The sequence below is a fragment of the Siphateles boraxobius genome, unplaced genomic scaffold, assembly GCF_051911475.1.
Source record: "Siphateles boraxobius isolate OS27281-9 unplaced genomic scaffold, OSU_SipBor_1 61, whole genome shotgun sequence".
Lineage (NCBI taxonomy): Eukaryota > Metazoa > Chordata > Actinopteri > Cypriniformes > Leuciscidae > Siphateles > Siphateles boraxobius.
In genome coordinates, this window is record NW_027509188.1 from 4,256,437 (window position 1) to 4,276,888 (window position 20,452).

General features: G+C 41.1%; 1 protein-coding gene across 1 annotated transcript in view; it reads left to right on the forward strand.

The window, feature by feature from the left end:
- Positions 1-813: 813 nt before the first annotated feature.
- LOC143718601 (uncharacterized) overlaps positions 814-20,452 on the forward strand; it is a 92,337-nt gene continuing 72,698 nt past the window's right edge. The window contains exons 1-3 of the mRNA XM_077209617.1: positions 814-894; positions 1,029-1,110; positions 1,541-1,763. Coding sequence (XP_077065732.1) covers positions 1,042-1,110; positions 1,541-1,763 — 292 coding nt within the window. The 5' untranslated portion in view covers positions 814-894; positions 1,029-1,041. The remainder of the gene's footprint in view (positions 895-1,028; positions 1,111-1,540; positions 1,764-20,452) is intronic.

Consider the following 20,452-nt stretch of genomic DNA (forward strand, 5'->3'; position numbering starts at 1 on the left):
ATAGTAACCCCAAAATGAAAATTCTGTCAGTAATTACTCACCCTCATGTTGTTCCAACCCCGTAAGACTGTCGCTCATCGTTGGAACACAAAAGAAGATATTTTTGATTAAATCTGAGAGCTGTCTCACTCCTTCATAGGCTTCTTAAGGGATCGAAACTTGCCGGCCCAGAAAAGTTAAAGACATCGTTAAAATAGTCCAAGTGACTACAGTGGCTCAATCTTAAGTTTATCGAGCGACGAGAATACTTTCTGTGCGCAAAAAACAATTAGTTCGAATTTGGACTTCTCTGTGGGCCTCGAATTAGTTCACGTAGTGTAACAGCGCAGCGCTTCTTTGTTGTACGTCACACGTAGGCTCACTATTTGCCGACGCTGGTCATGTGTGATGCGTGTGACGTACAACACCGAAGCGCTGCGCTGTTACACTACGTGAACTAATTCGAGGCCCGCAGAGAAGGAAATTAATAGTTGAATAAAGTTGTTATTTTTGTTTGTTTTTTGCGCATAAAAAGTATTCTCGTCGCTCGATTAACTTAAGATTGAGGCACTGTAGTCACTTGGACTATTTTAACGATGTCTTTAACTTTTCTGGGCCGGAAAGTTTCGATCCCTTAGAAGCCTATGGAGGAGTGATCCAGCTCTCAGATTTAATCAAAAATATCTTCATTTGTGTTCCGAAGATGAGCGAAAGTCTTACGGGGTTGGAACAACATGAGGGAGAGTAATTACTGACAGAATTTTCATTTTGGGGTGAACTAACCCTTTCAGAAGTCCTAAGCTCAGCCCCTTCGGTCCTCTCACTCTGATGGACGGTTTATAAAGAGCATCAGACTGCATGAGCCGCTTCACTTTTCTCACAGACACCGACTTCTCTGCACAGGAATGAAATCAGGTTGTATTTTGTGTTTTTTTTTTAAACTTTAATACATTTAGCTATAATTAATGCAATTCCAATTGTTGTTGTTTTGCATTTTACCTTGGATAACTGTTAAATACTGACTAATGTTTACTGTTTTACTGTAACAGAATATCCTGAATAATGGGTGCCCAGGTTACAGTCGTCAATGCGACTCCTTATACCTGGCACTTTGCCACCCAGGACAGAGGGGTAAGAACGTATGCATTCACTACAGCAGATTATTTACGCAATTATGTATTCTAAATTCTGTTTCTTAGTTATTTTTTCAATATTTAGCATGTCCTCTGATTAACCAGATAATAACTGAGAGCATGAAATAATATCTCACAACACAGTAATACTGTCGGGTGGTGATGGCGCAGTGGATCCACACATGCCTTTGGTGTGAGAGACCTGGGTTCTAATCCACTGTGAGACACCAATGTGTCCCTGAGCAAGACACTTAACCCCTAGTTGCTCCAGAGGCGAGCGACATATATAGACATATATAGACATATATAGTATTTGTAAGTCGCTTTGGATAAAAGCGTCAGCTAAATGTAAATGTAATACTGTTCTTTGCATGTCATTTTATTGATTGCTTTTCTGATGAAAACTGATGTATAATTCTGCTCCCCAGTTTACACGTGTTGGTGCTGGCTGCAGAACTTCCTATGAGGAGAAAAGGTTAATCCATCGCTACATCTATGTCAGATATGATCATCACACGTGGAACAGTTTTAAGTACGAGTTTAACACCCATAAAGGCGACACCTCCTTCATCTTAAGGGAAACCTATGACCGTTCCCAGATTCAGATGCACTGCACCTCTGAGGGTGGCACTCATTACTGTCCCAACTATGGTAAGTTTCTGCAAGTATATCAGTTCTGCACTACACGACAGCCAAAAGTATGTGCACCCCCGACCATCACACCCATATGAGCTTGTTGAACATCCCATTCCAGATTTATTTCCCCTTTGCTGTTATAATAAAGCTCCACTCTTCTGGGAAGGCTTTCCACTAGATTTTGGAGGATGGCTGTGTGTTCAATCAACTACAGATGTGGCCTTTGAGAATGCGCGTCGAAAGAAAAAGGGGTCACGCGTGGTCAGGTGGGACGCTCTGGCACAGGAAATACATGATCATGTCACGTACTGAGGCACATGGGCGAGACAGAGCATATTCAAGTTTATTGTTCAAGTATTATTCTGCGCTCATGCCTATAAAATATTCATGATTCTGTTATTAACAGTATTATTACATGTTCAACATTCTAGTTTGATCATGGATAAATTATCTCTCATTACTACTGTATAGCACTGAGTTTTACTATATGGTCCGTTATACGTTCATCTAAAACACATGTTGTAGTGTGGTAAAAAAAAACAATGACCAGAAACCAACTATTTTTTATCACACTCTTCTTGTCTTATGCCCAATTCACTACCAATGACACCATAATTTAAGGAGACAAATAATATTTTACCTTAAGTCTTTTCTTGTCATTGACGCGACTGACCCTAATTCGAATCCGCGTTTTCCTGATCCTGACGGACAAGCAAATACGTATTATAACAACATGATGTGAGATAAATAAATAAAAAATAAAGACATATGGCCTACTTTTTTTTGTAAAAGCAGTTGAAGTGATGATGAAGATGAAGCACATGAAAAGCACATTCAGCATTTTAAAGCGAGTTTTAATCTCTTTAATCTCTATTAGTCTTTTTCACAGAAACATTGACTGGCCAATTATTTCTTATGTCACATTTTACAGTAGTTACACTAAGCCTGTTGTGTGATTTTAAAAAAAGAAAAGAAAAAAATGCATTTTTTTTAAGGGTTAGTTCACCCAAAAAGGAAAATTCTGTCAGTATTTACTCACCCTCATGTTGTATCAACCCAGTAAGACTTTCGTTCATCTTCGGAACACGAATTAAGATATTTTTGATGAGATCTGGATCACTCCTTCATATGCTGCTAGGTAATTGCATCTCCTGGCCCAGGAAAGTTATTAAAGATATCATTAAAATTGTCCAAGTGACTACAGTGGCTCAAGCTTAAGTTTGTCAAGCGACGAGAATACTTTTTGTGCACAAAAAACCCTCAATAATAACAACTTTATTCAACTATTCATTTTTTTCTGTGTGGGCCTCTGAGTGAGTTCACGAGAGCAACATGACGCATGCGCGAGAACTGAGAAGATGACGCAGATGGGTCTCGATGTAGGGTTTAAAATTTTCATTTTTGGGTCAGCTAACCCTTTAATGATCTTCTCAGAAAAAAGGAAGCAAACTCATTGCATTTGCTTTCGAAGAGCAATTCACTGGGAATGTGACTTTGTTTTGTTTTTTTGTCTCTCTACAGTAGCAAAAAGACTGCATGTGTTTAACCCTCTAGGCGCCACGGTCGAGTTTACTCGATAAGATGCGGCACTTTATAAAATGGCCGATTTTGTAATCCACTAGATGGCAAACATGTCATACTCCATCCCCGACTCAAAAAAACGTCATGCTTCTATACAAAATCTTCAAGTTAGAGCGCATTGAATCAGTGCGAACAAAAGCAGAGCTTAGTATGCGAGTGAGCCATTTTATCAGAGCCTCTCCGCAATCGCGGCGACAGTATTGTGGTGGAGACTTTGTCTAATGCCACTGGGTATGTTAGATGAGGTTGAAGTATTCATAGGACAGTTAGGGGGCAACGTGGAGGCAGTAGTCCGAGCTGTGCACACTCGACGCACGCGCAAGGCAGATCTGGCCGCGCTGCTCGTATCATGTCATTCATGATCTGTGCCTTGCCATAGCGAGTGAGCTTTTTTTTATACTAAACAGGTCTTGTCTACTTGTGTTTGTATGTCATATGAATAATATGTATGTGCCCCATACATGGAATCAAAGTGCCTACTGTATGTAGTAAATGGAAAATCTCTACGGCAAAAGGCCAACCACTATGTGCATTCAGTTTGTTTCTACCATTTATTTGTAATGATTTACAGTTTGTTCACTACTTACTATTTACCTGAGCATTCAGTATTGTGCAATATAGCATACAGAAGGTGAGGGACATTTTGGGGGCTGCATTTTATCATTTAAACGTGACTTTTCATGAAAATTCTATAATCCAAGATTGCCGCCACCATATGATGTCATAATACGCAAATTAGATGGGAAAATGTAATCCCTACATAAACTTTGGGTCATCTTTAATATTTCTCTAATTTACAGAAAGTCTCTATCTTTTATCACTTTTAAGATATAGCCTTTTGAAATTAAGATGTCAAAATCGAACGTTTTAGGAAAAAACCTCTGGCACCTAAAGGGTTAAGTTAATGTTTATAATATTTTAGAAGAAGGTCCGTCTAGCTGTGCCTAGCCTGTCTTTGTAGATGTTATATTGGATATAATATATTTATGGAATAATATAATTTATTGATCATATAGCTATCCGTTTTGTTCTATTTACACTAGGCCACATAACTGTGTCTCTGCAGAAATATAAATCCAATCTTCAATTCCCACGCTATATGCAAATTTAACAGAGTTCATGTCATTGAAAGCAAGATTCATTTTATTTATCATCAGCCAATTTCAAGATCAAAGACTGCAATTGGAGAGAGAGCGGCATCGGTCCATAAGACCATTTAGTGTCACTACTTTGAATGGAGCGCTGAGCTTTTAATTAATTCCTGAAGAGATGCTCAGCCATATCTTTGGCGATGCGTGTTGCTGTCACAGTGTCTGGTTTGTGTTTCCCTGGGTAACCACCAGATATCCTCTTCCCCCACGGTGTCATTCACTCAGTACTACAATTCCCATCATCCTGTTCTGTCACTCATTGATCATTGCACACAGCTGTTTCCTATCACCTTGTTAGTATCTGTGCGTGTATATATACAGTAGGTGGACAACCAGAATGCCTATTACCGCCGCGGCAAATCCACCGCAGAAAAAATAAACAACTCGCATTTCAAAGTAGTTCGCGAAATGACCACCAGGTGGCGCAAAGGGACATTCAAACTTTTAGAGAAGAACATTTTATGAATCAAAAGTTAAAATAGGCCTATCCCGCAGTCAGTGAAAATAAATTGGGTGCAATCAATGACGCTAAACTATTGAGGAATGAGAAGATAGAAGAGCGCTTCTCTCGTGCGCGCACACACACTGACTGCTGAACAACCGAACTTCTGGGCATTTCTCAGTGGGAATAGTTGTGGTCGAGTGGTAGAACTTAGGTTTCAATCATTTGGATGACACTGTTTCAAATCCCGAATAAATATGGTATTTATAAAATTACCATGCGTTTCCATTTTACACTAAGGAACAAATCTCATCCAACAGATTGACTGAATTTACGTCTTCAAAAGCAGTTCTGTTAAAAAAATAGAAAATAAAACTTCATGGGGTTCCATGCAGAAAGAAGTTTTAAAAACATAACCTAAGCTAAGCAAAGTGCGATTTGCCGGTGGGGGATTTCCCCCTTCCACAGTAATCATTGCTATAATTAGCCTAAATAGACCATATCAAATATATATATATTTTTTTTAAAACACGCACGTTTAAACAACAAACAATAAAATCTGAACCAGCGCTTCTGCTCCTGTATTGAGAGATAACATGCAGCGCACTTCAGTTACAATCCTGGTTCCAGTGGCCTTAATACATTGATTCACGGCTTTTTAAAATGTCACAAAGTGTTTTGAGGTGGTTTTGAACGAAAAATTGAAGTTTATAATTACGTATTTTGACACACCACGCCGAGTGCGTATTCTAAAATCGGGTTTTATTCTGGCATTGAATTAGAGTTCGACAAATGCGGCGGCGCCTTCTCTTGAATTTTTTTCTCATAACAGCTAAAATAAAATCTTCTTTTAAAACTGTAAAAGGTCCACTTTTTTTCATGTAAAGTAGGCCTACACTCACAATAGGCTAACGGCAAAATGTTTTCTCGCTCATGTGAGCGAACACACAATGGAGTAACAAACGTTTGGGCATTTCTCAGTGAGTTAAGACATGGCCGAGTGGTAGAACTTATGGTTCGAACATTAAGATGACACGGGTTCAAAGCCCGATCAAACATGGATTACTGTAGTCAAATTTTATAATTAGGCTATTAATGCAGATAAATTTGTCTAGTTCTAAAACTCTGTTGCACCATTTAGTTTTTTGCTTATATTTATAAAATAAAATTACCGTGCATTTCCATTTTATACAAAGGAACAAATAGTATCCAACAGAACGACTTTACATCTGTATAATAATACCAATCGTTATTTCAAAAGCAGTTCTGTAAAAAAAAAAAAATATATATATATATACATACAGGTCCTTCTCAAAAAATTAGCATATTGTGATAAAGTTCATTATTTTCCATAATGTAATGATAAAAATTAAACTTTCATATATTTTAGATTCATTGCACACCAACTGAAATATTTCAAGTCTTTTATTGTTTTAATACTGATGATTTTGGCATACAGCTCATGAAAACCCAAAATTCCTATCTCAAAAAATTAGCATATCATGAAAAGGGTCTCTAAACGAGCTATTAACCTAATCATCTGATTCAACTAATTAACTCTAAACACCTGCAAAAGATTCCTGAGGCTTTTAAAAACTCCCAGCCTGTTTCATTAAGCAAAAACGCAATCATGGGTAAGACTGCCGACCTGACTGCTGTCCAGAAGGCCATCATTGACACCCTCAAGCAAGAGGGTAAGACACAGAAAGAAATTTCTGAACAAATAGGCTGTTCCCAGAGTGCTGTATCAAGGCTCCTCAGTGGGAAGTCTGTGGGAAGGAAAAAGTGTGGCAAAAAAACACTGCACAACGAGAAGAGGTGACCGGACCCTGAGGAAGATTGTGGAGAAGGACCGATTCCAGACCTTGGGGGACCAGCGGAAGCAGTGGACTGAGTCTGGAGTAGAAACATCCAGAGCCACCGTGCACAGGCGTGTGCAGGAAATGGGCTACAGGTGCCGCATTCCCCAGGTCAAGCCACTTTTGTACCAGAAACAGCGGCAGAAGCGCCTGACCTGGGCTACAGAGAAGCAGCACTGGACTGTTGCTCAGTGGTCCAAAGTACTTTTTTCGGATGAAAGCAAATTTTGCATGTCATTCGGAAATCAAGGTGCCAGAGTCTGGAGGAAGACTGGGGAGAAGGAAATGCCAAAATGCCTGAAGTCCAGTGCTGCTTCGCCACATTTGTCACCACACTTCTGAAGGTCTGCCTGCTTGTTTCTTGTTTTATTCTTGTTCTTGGACTGACTTGTATGGAATTTGACCCTTGCCTGGACTGGATAACGTATTACGGATTACCCAATAAATACAGCAATTGGATCTACCGTTTCCTGTGTGTGTATCATGAACACTTGCAGCAGCGCTGTCATATCTGTAAACCGGGAGCCGTTATAACACATTCTCGCATGTGGATTTTTTTTAAAACCATTTTGGAAGGAGTAAAATTTATATATGTGGCTTCAACAATCAGATGCATTTTGTTCAGTTCAATCTGGATTGTGAAAAATGCCCTCTCTTTTGATCTTTTTACGGTTGGATAGCTATCCGATCAGAGAAAACACAAAGTGACCTGGTACACAGTTTCTACATGCATCACAGTCATTTTGATGAGTGTGGAATATTTAATAGGACTCAAAACACTTGGTTGAATATCTTATCCAATATTTATAGTATTGACTATGTTACAGCGGAACAAGCTGTAAGCTGTTAGTTAGTAACTTGTGTTTGCATGACGTGCAGTGTTTGCGCTAATGATTTATCAGAGCTGTACGCTCTGCTTACGCAGTTTCATTTCATTGACTTACACAGTTTAAGGCTGCATTTACACTGCTCTTATGTCTTAATGCACAGATACAATCTTTTGACCATATCCAATTTTTTTGGCCTGGCTGTTTACCCTCACTTTAGACAGGACTGGTATCCGATATCTGTGTTCAAATTAATTAACCAGAGAGAGACCTCATTGCTGAGAAATATAATGTAGCTTTCAGTAGTGAAGCTGTTTTATTTCTAAAAGTCATGGGAGGTTGAAAACCATTTTCTTTACAAAGATAAATATAAAGTTCACACCTCAATAAAAATCTGTGCATACAGGCACATCTGCCTCATAATTCAACATTAAAAAGCTATCTTTGTGAATGAACGTATCGTCCTTGCCTTGTGGTGGCTTGGAATTCAAAGGGGAATCGGATATGCGTGTTTAGACGTATGTCGGATGTCCAGATATCGGATGTGTGTCTGATTTAAAACCACATTTGGAACTGGCTCAGATCGGATGGGAAAAAATCAGATCTCGTGCAGACTTTTGTGTTTACACATGTGCAACAAATTCTGATCTGTGTCAGATGCGAGTAAAAGATCAAAATTTTTGTGCCAGTGTAAACGCAGCCTAATTCTAATAGTAATAATTTGTTACATTTATATAGCCCTTTTCTGGGTACTCAAAGCACGAAAGTGTAATTATCACACTTTACAGTTTTTTTCAGTTGCTAACAAGTGTTTGTCCAACCAGTTGTCACATTTCCAAAACTCTAAACACAATGGGCAGAGCATCGGTCTTTTGTGGCCATGCCATTCACACATTTCATGTCGTTTTCACACAATATGCAGTCAGTGAACACATTTCCACAATGCTTACATTTTCTTAACAGTCAAGCTATTCCTCCCAACAAAATTATGGATTGTTTTTGTAGTATTTACAAACGTTAACACACACCATCCCACAATAGCAAAAGCAATATTCCAAACCTTAGATACAGTATAAAAACCTCTGCTTCTGCAATGATATCAGTTCAAAAACAATATATCTCAGCTGATAATAAACAAACAATTGAATAATTGAGCCACAGCTGATTTATGTTGGGTAAATTGGGCTAACCACAGCTGATTCCAGTCTGGCTTAGACTCAGTGGCAGGGGTCATTTTTTTCTATTACATTGACACCAATACAATAAAAGGAGGACTTTGAGGAGTGATGTTTTTGGAAACAGAAACAGAAAAAGACAAACACTGTAATGGCTGGAGGAGGAAGAGTAAGACCAAGGGGCCCAGGGAGAAGAGCAGGCCCAGTGAGAGATGCAGTGAGAGATGCAGGAGCAGTGAGAGGTGCAGCCCAGTGAGAGATGCAGTGAGAGGTGCAGGGCCAGGGAGAAGAGCAGGCCCAGTGAGAGATGCAGTGAGAGGTGCAAGAGCAGTGATACCCCTTTTCCACCAACAAGAACCGGGTGCTGGTTCAGAGCCAGAGCCAAAGCTGGTTCAGATTGTCGACTGACGAGCTTAATAAGAACCGATTTGCCTTTCCACCGGCTAGAGAGCCACAACAGAGCCAGATCTTACGTCACTGTATACGTCTCATGTTGCCCAGCAACGCTAGTGCGGTAGCGCCAAACAGTACGCCAGGCTTGTTCGAGATGCATCGGCTTCTCGCAGATCGATCTCCGCATGACATCAAAGCACTGCGATAGCGATCTAAAAGCACAAGGAGTCGTATGTTCTCCAAACACTCCCGCAGCTCCGATCGGTCCGCGCCGCTCCGATGCATCTCGAACAAGCCATCGACAATAACGGACGTTGCAATACTATGGATGCTCATGGGTTTACAAAATACATCGGAGTCCAACGCGTTTGTGCAGCTCGCCGTAACTTACATAGACGGATATTTATAATCGAGCTGCTATTAGCTCGACTAGCTGCTATTTAAAAATGGCGGTCACAAGTTTCTATTCGTCTTGTTGGTCACGGTAACCCAGCCCCTGACGCAAGTGGTTCTTACTTGGCTCTGTTCTAGACCAGCAATGATTTGGTGCTACTTAAGAACCACTTTTCCTGGTTCGGAGCTGGTGCTTTGCGTGTGGAAAACCAAAGAACCGAATTGAAACTAGGCTCTGGCTCCGAACCAGCACCAGCTCTGCCTTGGTGGAAAAGGGGTATGAGAGGTGCAGGGCCAGGGAGAAGAGCAGGCCCAGTGAGAGATGCAGTGAGAGGTGCAGGCCCAGTGAGAGATGCAGTGAGAGGTGCAGCCCAGTGAGAGATGAAGTGAGAGGTGCAGTGAGAGGTGCAGGGCCAGGGAGAAGAGCAGGCCCAGTGAGAGATGCAGTGAGAGGTGCAGGAGCAGTGAGAGGTGCAGGGCCAGGGAGAAGAGCAGGCCCAGTGAGAGATGCAGTGAGAGGTGCAGGAGCAGTGAGAGGTGCAGGGCCAGGGAGAAGAGCAGGCCCAGTGAGAGATGCAGTGAGAGGTGCAGGAGCAGTGAGAGGTGCAGGGCCAGGGAGAAGAGCAGGCCCAGTGAGAGATGCAGTGAGAGGTGCAGGGCCAGGGAGAAGAGCAGGCCCAAGGAGAGGGCAAGGTAGAGGTGTAAGAATGCGTGGTGGTGGCATTCCAAGGGCTGCAAGAACATTAGTCACTGATGAAATTCGTGCCACTGTCATTGACCATGTAATCAACCATGGTCTTTCTCTAAGAGAGGCTGGTGAAAGAGTGCAGCCCAATTTGAGGCGGTCAACGGTTGCCTCCATTATACGCATCTTTCAACAAACCACAGGTAAGTATTGCATCTTACATGGATTGTTTCTATTCTCACTTGACATGTCAACAAGGTCATACAGTAATGCATATGTTGATTTTTTTGTCCCTCTAAAGAATGCAACGTCTTCCACCCTCTGGGGGAAGAGGGAAGCTCCTCAATAATGATCAAGAGCTTGCCATTATAGAAATGGTTGTTGCATATAATGCAATAAAACTGAATGAAATTCAAAGCATAGCTTTGCGTCTAAGAAATTTGACACCTGATGACACACAACTTGTGTGTTTACTGTTTGGGCTCAGAGCACGAACGATCAGTACTTGAGGGAGCTGCTTGTACCAACTGTGAGTTTTTCCCTTGAGAAAACTCCACTCTTGTCAGCCCTCTTCTCGAGGGAAGAGGGACAGACATCTGTGCCAGGCGGCTAGGGTCTCGCTCGCGTTGAGGCAGAGCAGAGACTGGAATCGTGGGGTTTCAGAGGGAGCTCGCAGAGGAGCTTGAGAGAATTGTTAATCTCTCATGCCCCTCAGAGACTCGCGAGAATGTGTTGCCACAAACATCATCTGATCGAGCAGCGAGTGCTCTGCTGGCAGACCAGGAAAGCAGGAGATGGCTGATGAGGGTGAAGAGGATGTACAACCCGAACCCTCACAGCCACCCTGCCCGCATATGTTGAGTTGTTGAGTTTTATGGAACACACTCCAGCTGCCGTTGGAGCGCGTGAGAGAAGAGACCGCTCATGGTAGACTTGACAAACGGTTTCTTTCCAGCCATAACGCTCCAGCTCTTGTGAACCTTCCATTTCCTCATCTAAACAATGAGATCGAAAAGGCATGGAAGAACCCGTGTTCAGCGCACATTCATCACCATCAACGAGCGAACTACGCTGATGTTGAGGGGCTATGCGAACACGAGTAGGTGTCGATGTCCCAACTAACGAGATGTTTGCAAACTATCTTGCGGCTGGAGAGGCACCGACACTAAGTGCTCCGGCCCTGCCTTTTAAGGCGAGACACGGCAGGCAAAAACTGTTTTTTTTCACTGGTCAATTGTGAGATTTTGTGCTATTTGTCTTCAATAACATGTCTTCTTTCAGACTTCAAAAAGGTCCAAAATACACATTTAGGTCTTTATTTTACTACACTTTGTCTGTTTGCGTGTTTAGATTTCGCCTAATTCATCAAAAGTTGGCGTTCTAAATCATTCCGCTCCCCAGCGATCGCTGTCTGCACTTTGTCATCACATATACCATTAGAAAGCTCTCTCTCTCCTTTGCAATGCTGTCGGATCCAAATATGTTCATTTCCTGTTTATCAGCAACCAATCAAAGTAAAATGGGCGATTTAACTCGAAATGCACAATCTCATTGGTTGATGCCAATTTCTGACAACGTGATTCGTTCAGAATAATCATGTAACACGCTCTGACATTATATACATACATCACATATACAGTATACTATACTTTACACACTATATATACAAAACAATTACATTACACAACACATTTCAGTTTTGGTATAATATAATTACTAGTGCTGTCAAACGATTAAAATATTTAATCGCGATTAATCGCATTAATGCCATAGTTAACTCGCGATTAATCGCACATTTTTATCTATTCTAAATGTCCCTTGATTTCTATTTGTCTCATTATTTTTTCTAATTTTAATGCTCTTATCAACATGGAAAAGTGGATCAGCAGTAAGTTTGTTCTTAGCTGTGGTATCCATATGCTTCTGTCTGAAGTCATCCATTGTAGAGCTTAGATCGGGCCCAAAAAATCAAGCCCGACCCGAGCCAGTGCGCATTGTGTCCGAGCCCGGCCCGACACATAAACTGTAATTATGAGCCCAAGCCCGATTTAAACCCGTCAATTTTTTTCATACGTGGGTCGTTATAACTGACGTTCTCAACTATTTTCTATGTTACTTTCTCCCGCCCGCAACATTTTTGTCCCGCTCCCGCCCGCAAATAGACTCTTTTTTTGTAGGCTACCTCCAAATACTTTCGCCTACGTGTCGCCACCATACACATCAGCATAAATGCTCCTTATAAATTATTTGTTATTAAAGCATTAACACACAAACCACTGTTATAACATAAAAGCAAGCAGGCTACTGAGTGCATGGTTTGGCATGACTGAATGCGCGCAAAGTGCCCTCCCTTAAAAATTCCTAAAAAGCTGACATCAGTTCATCGCAATCTCACACATCTGTTATCAGTGAAGCTGACTGCACAATGCATCTTTCATAATATATACACTTTGTTTGTTATAATTTGAGGATTTGCCAGCTTACAGAATTCAGCACTGAACAAAAAGTTTTTTTTGAGCGGTGAGGGGAGTCTATTTTAAATGCTTCTGATGCTTCTTCATATGTCTGTGATTGGCTACATCCCTCAACGCTGCAAACATGTTATAAAAAGAAACTCTGGCCTGTAAATCGTTTCTATTTTGTTTTAGTTGTTCTTGTTGCTTTTCTGCAACATGAATAAAAATGTATTAGTTTTTATGTTTTATTCATAGATATTTCTAGTTTGCGGGAGTCCCGCGAATCGTTTTATTCTCCCGTATCCGCACACAGAGTGAGTGCATTACCGCTCGAGCCCGCCCTCGCACTCGGCCATCAAATCTAGTCCCGCGCCGCACTCTACTGCGTTGAGAGTGCACGTCTCTAGATCGGCGTCTCGCGCTCGCGCCATCCACTCAAAACGTACCGTTAGCCTACTACTCTTTGGCCGGCGCGCAAGCCCAAACAAGTACGTGCGGCGTGCCTGTTGTTTTGTTTCCGGTCTAGCTATCCGGTGTGGTGTTGTTTGCTAGGCCAAAAAGAGCGTTAATCTCGCGATAAAAAAATTGACGCCGTTAAAATGTGTTTGCGTTAACGCCGTTAATAACGCGTTTAACGCACAGCACTAATAATTACTATATAATACTAAACAAATCTGTAATTGTGGGATCCTAAAGTGGTTGTGAGTCCCTCAGGCAGATCATATTCACCTGTGTGATGGACTGTTGATGTGTTGTTTTGGATGTTATGATCAGTGATGGATGAAGCAATAATGAGTTTTGGATGTTTACTTGGACCTAAAGCATATTTTGTTGGTAATTCATGGCTTTCAATAGAAATTAGTGGAATTTTGTCTTAAAAATCTTTAAAGGCTGTTTTCGCAAAATGAGTTTTTTCTCACACTTCTAGTGACGATTTTCCACTTCTGTAGCACCTACATACACCTACCTTACAGTCATATTCCTAACTATGTTGTGAAGGTTTGTCCTGAGGGATTTGTTGATATATCATTCTTGGCCTGATTTATATGAAATTTTATGCCTAAAAATAGGGGCGGAAATCAATTTTTTAAGGCTATCGGCAGTATTTTCTTATTTACAGGGTAACAAAAGGAGATATTCATAATCCCCACTGGTAATGTCTTTTCATTGAATATATCAGCAAAATGCTAAATTAATTTTGAACCTTGTTTTTTTCAATGGTCAGATTTTTTCACTTAAAAATATATGCAAATTAGCGCATATTTAATAAGATATAGCTGATTAACATATTTAAACATAAAATTACAGAAAACTTTCAATACTTTTTTTCCTCTTATTCATGTGAGTAATCAACTTGTAAAGTTTCATGGTGACATGTAAGTTAACATTTTTACCTGTAGTGTCTCGCCTTAAGCCACTAAAATATGCATACGCGGCGGCAGGTCTTGCTGGTGATGCCTTGCACACAATGGCGGTGTTGCAAGAATACTAGGCTGATGTAGCATATATAAGTGCTGCAAATATAAATAAATTAGTGGACCAGTATCAGAAGATCTTAGTTTGGCTCAGGGAGGAAATGGTAGAGTTCAATGATACACAAGAGTCAGGACTGCAGTGCAATAGTGAATTGTATTACATATAAGACAACAAGTATTTACAATATTTACACGTGCACATAGGAGGTATTCAGTTCAAAGTTATTAATGATGAGCATACAACAATTTCAGAATTCACTCAATCATAAAAAGGTGCTTGAAGCCGCTGAGGTTCACAACACACAACCGCGAGACGGACAGAATCCAAAGAGTCCAGGATGGAACAGTTCATAAGATCAGTAACAATATATAGATGTCTAAAGTGTCCAAAGGTGTGTGAAAATGTCTCTGAGGGTGTGTGAGCAGGTGTAGCAAAGTCAGCAGCTGCAGCACCTCCTACCACACCGGGAGATGCATGCACTCCGATGCATCAGGGTTGGGCCTAGTGGCTCGCCATCAATGCACAGAACCTGGCCTGTACAAACAGGACCAATTAATACATCATTCTGGTTCCAAGCATCACAACTAATCACCATAAGCATAATATAATAAAGTCATCATATTATCATAATCATTATCTCAGTTCATTCGTTTCATCATGTACATGATTCAATATAAATACTGCATATAGCAATAAATAAATTTAACAATCAGCAAGAATACTCTTATAAATAGACAATATCAGTAAATAACCTCAAAATACATTTCAAAATCAAAGAATAGTTGATACTTCATAATTCAACAATATTAAGATTAATTATTAATGTTTTGCTCATTTAAATAAGCACAAAGTGTATATATATATAGTCAGACTCAGTATGATTAAGCAAAGCCAGCGCCAGCACTGGCTAACAGAACCATATACACATACAACACACTTTCAGCACCGTATAACAAACAATGACAACTCACCAGTTCCCACATCATTAAGTCACTCAACAGCAGTCATTTGCAACGGTAGAGGCAATCTAAAAGATTGGCATACATGATAGATAAACCAGCAGTTTAATTAATAAAATGTTTTACAGGGCTAAACGCCTACCTGCAGCAGCTCAACACACAGCTCGCGCACACACATACCAAACCAACAGCGCGCGGCCGTATTTAAAGGAAATGACGCAACACTCCATCTCAAGTCTCGCGATACTTCACGAAGTCTCGCGACAACGTGAACACAAAAAGGAGCCGCGAATAAGGAGAATATAAGGAGAATAAGGCAAAACCCATCTGGGTTACACTGATCTGCTGACAGATTTGGAAAAAAGTCAGGGTCTTTCCCCTGACGCAGTGAAAATGAGCTGCGCCGCGCTACAGATTAGCTCTCCGGGCCATCGAACAAACGGCCGCCACAATCGGTCAAACTCGATGGTGGCCAGGGACAAACATCGGTGGTTGAACTTTTCTGAAATTAGAGAGAAAGAGAAAGCCTTTCTTCACATTGCACTAGTGTCGCCTTCTGAACTTTTCAGCACCTCCGTCGAGGTGGGGGTGGGAAATTTCAGAGAGGCGAAGGTGCGCTCGGCTGCATTTAAATCTTGCATAAACACTGCGGTCCAAATCTGCGCTTCCTCACCCCAAGTGCTTCTTGCATCAGCCCTGAGACTGGAGTTATGATGAGTTATTTCTTCAATTTGGAACCAGTCCATAGGTCTGGCATTGGGTTTTGTAGTAAACGGGCTCTTTCAAGCTCTTATTATGATAGTCCTCCATTTTGTGAATGTCGTTTAGGCCATTTAGCCTATGGGCAGCAGGTTGAGGTCTGTAGGTCTCCTCCCGTTAAGAGAGTTTTAGTAAGGTTGAACAGTAGACCACGGTTCCCTGTTAGAAAGTATTAAGGGTTGTGTTAGGTAGGGTTTTTATAGGATGGTAAGATTAGTGCCCTGAAGTTCCCATATATAGGTAGGCTATGCATACCCTTCCCAGAGGCCTCCTCTTATGTCCTTCAGTCTTCCATCTTCCGGTGTGAGAACGCTAGGCACGCTTGTGCTGCCGCTTTACGCTGGTATCTGTTTTTCTGCTGTTATGGCGTTTTGCTTTCTGGTAGGGATGGGCATTTTTGTCAATTTCTTATTTCGATCATTTATAGGTCTCAAAAAACGATTCCTGGAGTAGTCGGGGGGCGGGGCTTGTTCGGAGGAGGTGGCGGGGCATGTCCGTCATGGAGACAATAATATCAATTTAATATTTTAGCAATATTTTGGATTACATTAGCAATTTCTGATAAACTAAATGGGTAACACTTTATATTACGACCCGCAAACAACTGCGTAAGTACACCGAAATTACGGTGTACGTTTCTGTAATTATAGTGTACTTATGTGTAGGTATAAGGAAACAATATGTTAAGTTTTGGGTGATAAAGGGGTAACAAGCAGATATACAACCTGCAAAGAACTTCGTAAGTAAACCGAAATTACGGTGTACGTTTCTGTAATTATAGTGTACCTCCGTGTAGGTATAAGGGAACAATATGTTAAGTTTTGGGTAATAAAGGGGTACAACCAGATATACAAGCAAATTATTTATAATGTAATTATTTTAAAACTAACAGGTACCTATTCAGGTACCTGTTAGACAAATCCATTTCAGTGAGAAGCAAGTACATTCTGAAACGCGTCCAAAAATGAACTGTAACTCAGCTAATACTCATTCACACAGGCATACGGGCATGAAGCCTGAATTATCTTCTTTTAAATGAAGTAATTTATATAAAAAAATGTTTTTCTCATTTTATGTAATCTGTACGAAAAGAGAGAGATTCGAGAAAAGAGTCAGTCGTTCTCATCTCCTTGATCTAAGCGCTGCTTTTGACACAGTCTGCCTTGAATTACTTATTTCCCGGCTTTCTGATATCGGCATCACTGGTTCAGTTCTTTCCTGGATCATTTCCTATATCAGTGACAGAAAGTATTATATCAGCATACAAGTTCATAGTTCTGCCACTGCTTCACTCACACAGGGTGTTCCTTAAAGGGTCACTTCACCCATTTGCATTAAGGTTTGTATTGTTAGAAACCCAGTCATATATTATAATGATGGTGGAATTTTGCTTGTTTTTTTTCTGAGATGGGAGAAAAAAGGATTTAAGTGTTTTACTTCCGTCCTATCGTGACGTAAATATCGTCATTTTGCGTCACGATAGGACGGAAGATAAATTTCATTGCATATTAAGAAAACTACAGCCTTTAGCTCATTATTATTCAAGGGCGTGGGACCCACTCACCCCACCGGCCTATTACAGATCAGTGGGTGGGACTAAACCTGAAGAAACTAAACTATTAATCCGCCATCTTGCTTGGAAGACAGCAAGCTAAGCTAACAAGCGCTCAAGGAGTTAGATTTACCATAATGCCTGAATTTACGACACACGATATGGAAGACGAGGATTTTGAAAATCTTTTGCTCGAAACTGATGTTCGTGGCTATTTATACGAGCCACAATATAGCGAAGAGCAGCTGAGGCTGATGGAGGAACAAGAGGCGGCGGCGGCGGCGGCGGCCGCCGCAGGAGACCAGCCCGGCGCAGACGAGAAGCCCGGGCTTGCTCGCGCTGTAGCGAATTGGTGGTGCTCGTGCTGTAACTGTGCGCCTATGGACACCGAGCTAGAGTCTGTCTGCTGCAAAGAATCTCTAAAATGCCAATTCCTTCTAGAAGAAATGTCAGAGGCAGACACGGACATGGAGTGTTGTGATGTGAACCATCCGAGTTTCGCACCGCATATGGACAGAGGCATCCTAGATACATATTTCCGCATCCCGAAAATTAACTGGAAACGACAGCCGAAGCCAGCAGGGAGAAATGGACGCCTGACTGTAAAGTAAGTGTTTTACATGTATATATGATTAATCTCGTCAAATATAAACAATATCTTAAAGCATTGTTTAATCACGTTATGATTCCCGTTTAAAACGTAACGTCAACAGTGAACTGTTTGTGCAGTAATGCCGCGTTCCAGGCAACCTGTAACCCGTGTTTTTCCAACTCGTAACTGGGAGTACATCGTTCCAGGCAACCTGTAACCCGTGTTTTTCCAACCTTATACCCGTGAAAGTGCACTGGAACGGCAGTCAAACCCGTGACATTCCCCCCGTGAATTCGTACTAGATAGATGTACTCCCAGTTACGAGTTGAAAAAACACGGATTACAGGTTGCCTGGAACGCGGCATAAGATACCATGTTTAAATGCACAAACATTCTAATGTAGCATTGTTTACTACTGTGGCACCTAAATACAAAATATCGCTAACTTTATTCTCAATATGTTTTAGACAATATCGTCTAGTTAAATACCGGCACTTCCTTGAATGGGTCCTGCAAGGAGAGAGATTAGGCAGAGGACGTCGCATCGTTCTACCCGCTTGTGTTGTGCAGGCAATTCGGCAAAAATATCCAGCTCCAGATGGCCAGTACCGCGGGCACCAAGAAGTCGAAGGAGGCGCCCAGGAGGAACTTTAACTTTTGATAATATATATATTTTTGTTGTTATATAAATATTTCAATAAATGTATAACATTCAATTAAATTTTGTCCTAATAGTGTTGCTTCTTATTTATGTATGATAGTAGTTTAGCAATTGGAACTAGTAACCAACTTTTAACATTATGACAGTAGATAGCAAATTAATGTGTATGCCTACATTGTTTTTACCCTTGCTTTAAAGGGTAGATAGCACTTCTGCTGAGTACACTGCCTGTTGGAAGACTTAGAGCTGGAGGCATTCCCCTTATTAGGGTCCCTTTTAAGAGTGCCCAGCCTCCACAGGACTTTGAAGCACGGTGTAGATCTAGGATCGAGTAGAGTTTCTCCCCTCGTTTACAAGGGTTAGAACGTGCTATGCTGATTCCTACTCTCCAGGATGTCCGTCTCTATGATCCGTTCTGTGACCGATTACTGCCACTATCTGCAGTCCTCCCTGTCATATACTTCCACAAGTGAGGATATTAATGTTAGAGACTATATTTAGGAAACTGATAGATTATCTGTGTTTTGGCATTTCAGTGAAACAGCCATTTCTGACATTTTTGTCAGCCATAATTTGGCATGGACTCCCCTCAGCATGGTGGCGCTAGTATATCGTTACACAAAGCGTCAACGATGCAGTTCCCTTTCGTAAGGGAACGTCTCAGGTTACGAGATACTGCGTCTTTCACCATGCCCCAGTGATGCCTGTTGAACAGTCCCTTCAGACGATAAGTTGTTGACATGTTCTCTAGGCGCCCTTGTATACTTCTGGGTCGCACTAGTAGTGATGTCATAGGCTGTTGCCAGTCAATACGACTGCCGTGATTAGATAAGCGTTTCAGACACTGGTTCACGCGGAGGCTTTCGCCAAAGCGTCATCGACACAGTGTCTCGTTCCCTGTTCTCAGGGAACATAGGTTACAGTCGTAACCTGAGGAGTTTTATATTACAGAGCATAAAAACATCCTTGTGTCCTACATGTATTTTTATTTAGCATTGAAAGATTGCCTACCTGTCTATAGTTCATGTTTCCGTCGATTTTATACATTTCATTGAACATTGGCAATAGTTCAATGAAAATGAAAATAAATGTCTTACCTTTCTTATCTTAAAATCACGTTCTTCTTCTGAGGTAAATCCAAAGTAAACTCACAGCTTGTCTTCCTAACTCGATAAAAAGTAAATGAAGCTGATGGTTCGTTTGGAGGTGATGGGGGCGTTTACAGGTTCGCATGGTTCACGTGGACGATTAGCATATGAATCTTGTGTGCACGTGGGTGTGGTCATATTACTGATACCTCAAACTGTACCTCTCGTTGGTTTTATATGGATTACATTAACAGAGTATTTGTTTTTGATATGACATACTTCATTTAAACATTTTTAAACACATTTAGACACTTTAAGCTTTTCACTACATACAGTTGGTACTTAACCAGAATAATACTTTTACCGCTACCGTTCCCGCGGTGGTAAAATTTGGGTATGTATTTGCTGCCTTTTACCGCTAAGAGGCGAATCGCGAATAAAATACAGTAACCAATTATTTAGCCTTTGTTGCTTCAAAGACACAGGATGCCTTGTTGAATTCACCTTAGCCTACAGTAAAACGAGGTTGATTGTGAATTAAAGAGCTCTGTATATACTGCTATATATACTGTATTACACTGCTCACTCCCATTCGTTTCTTGGCATGAACGCGTTTCGTCAACAGTTCATGTTTAGATAATGCAAGATTGTTGAC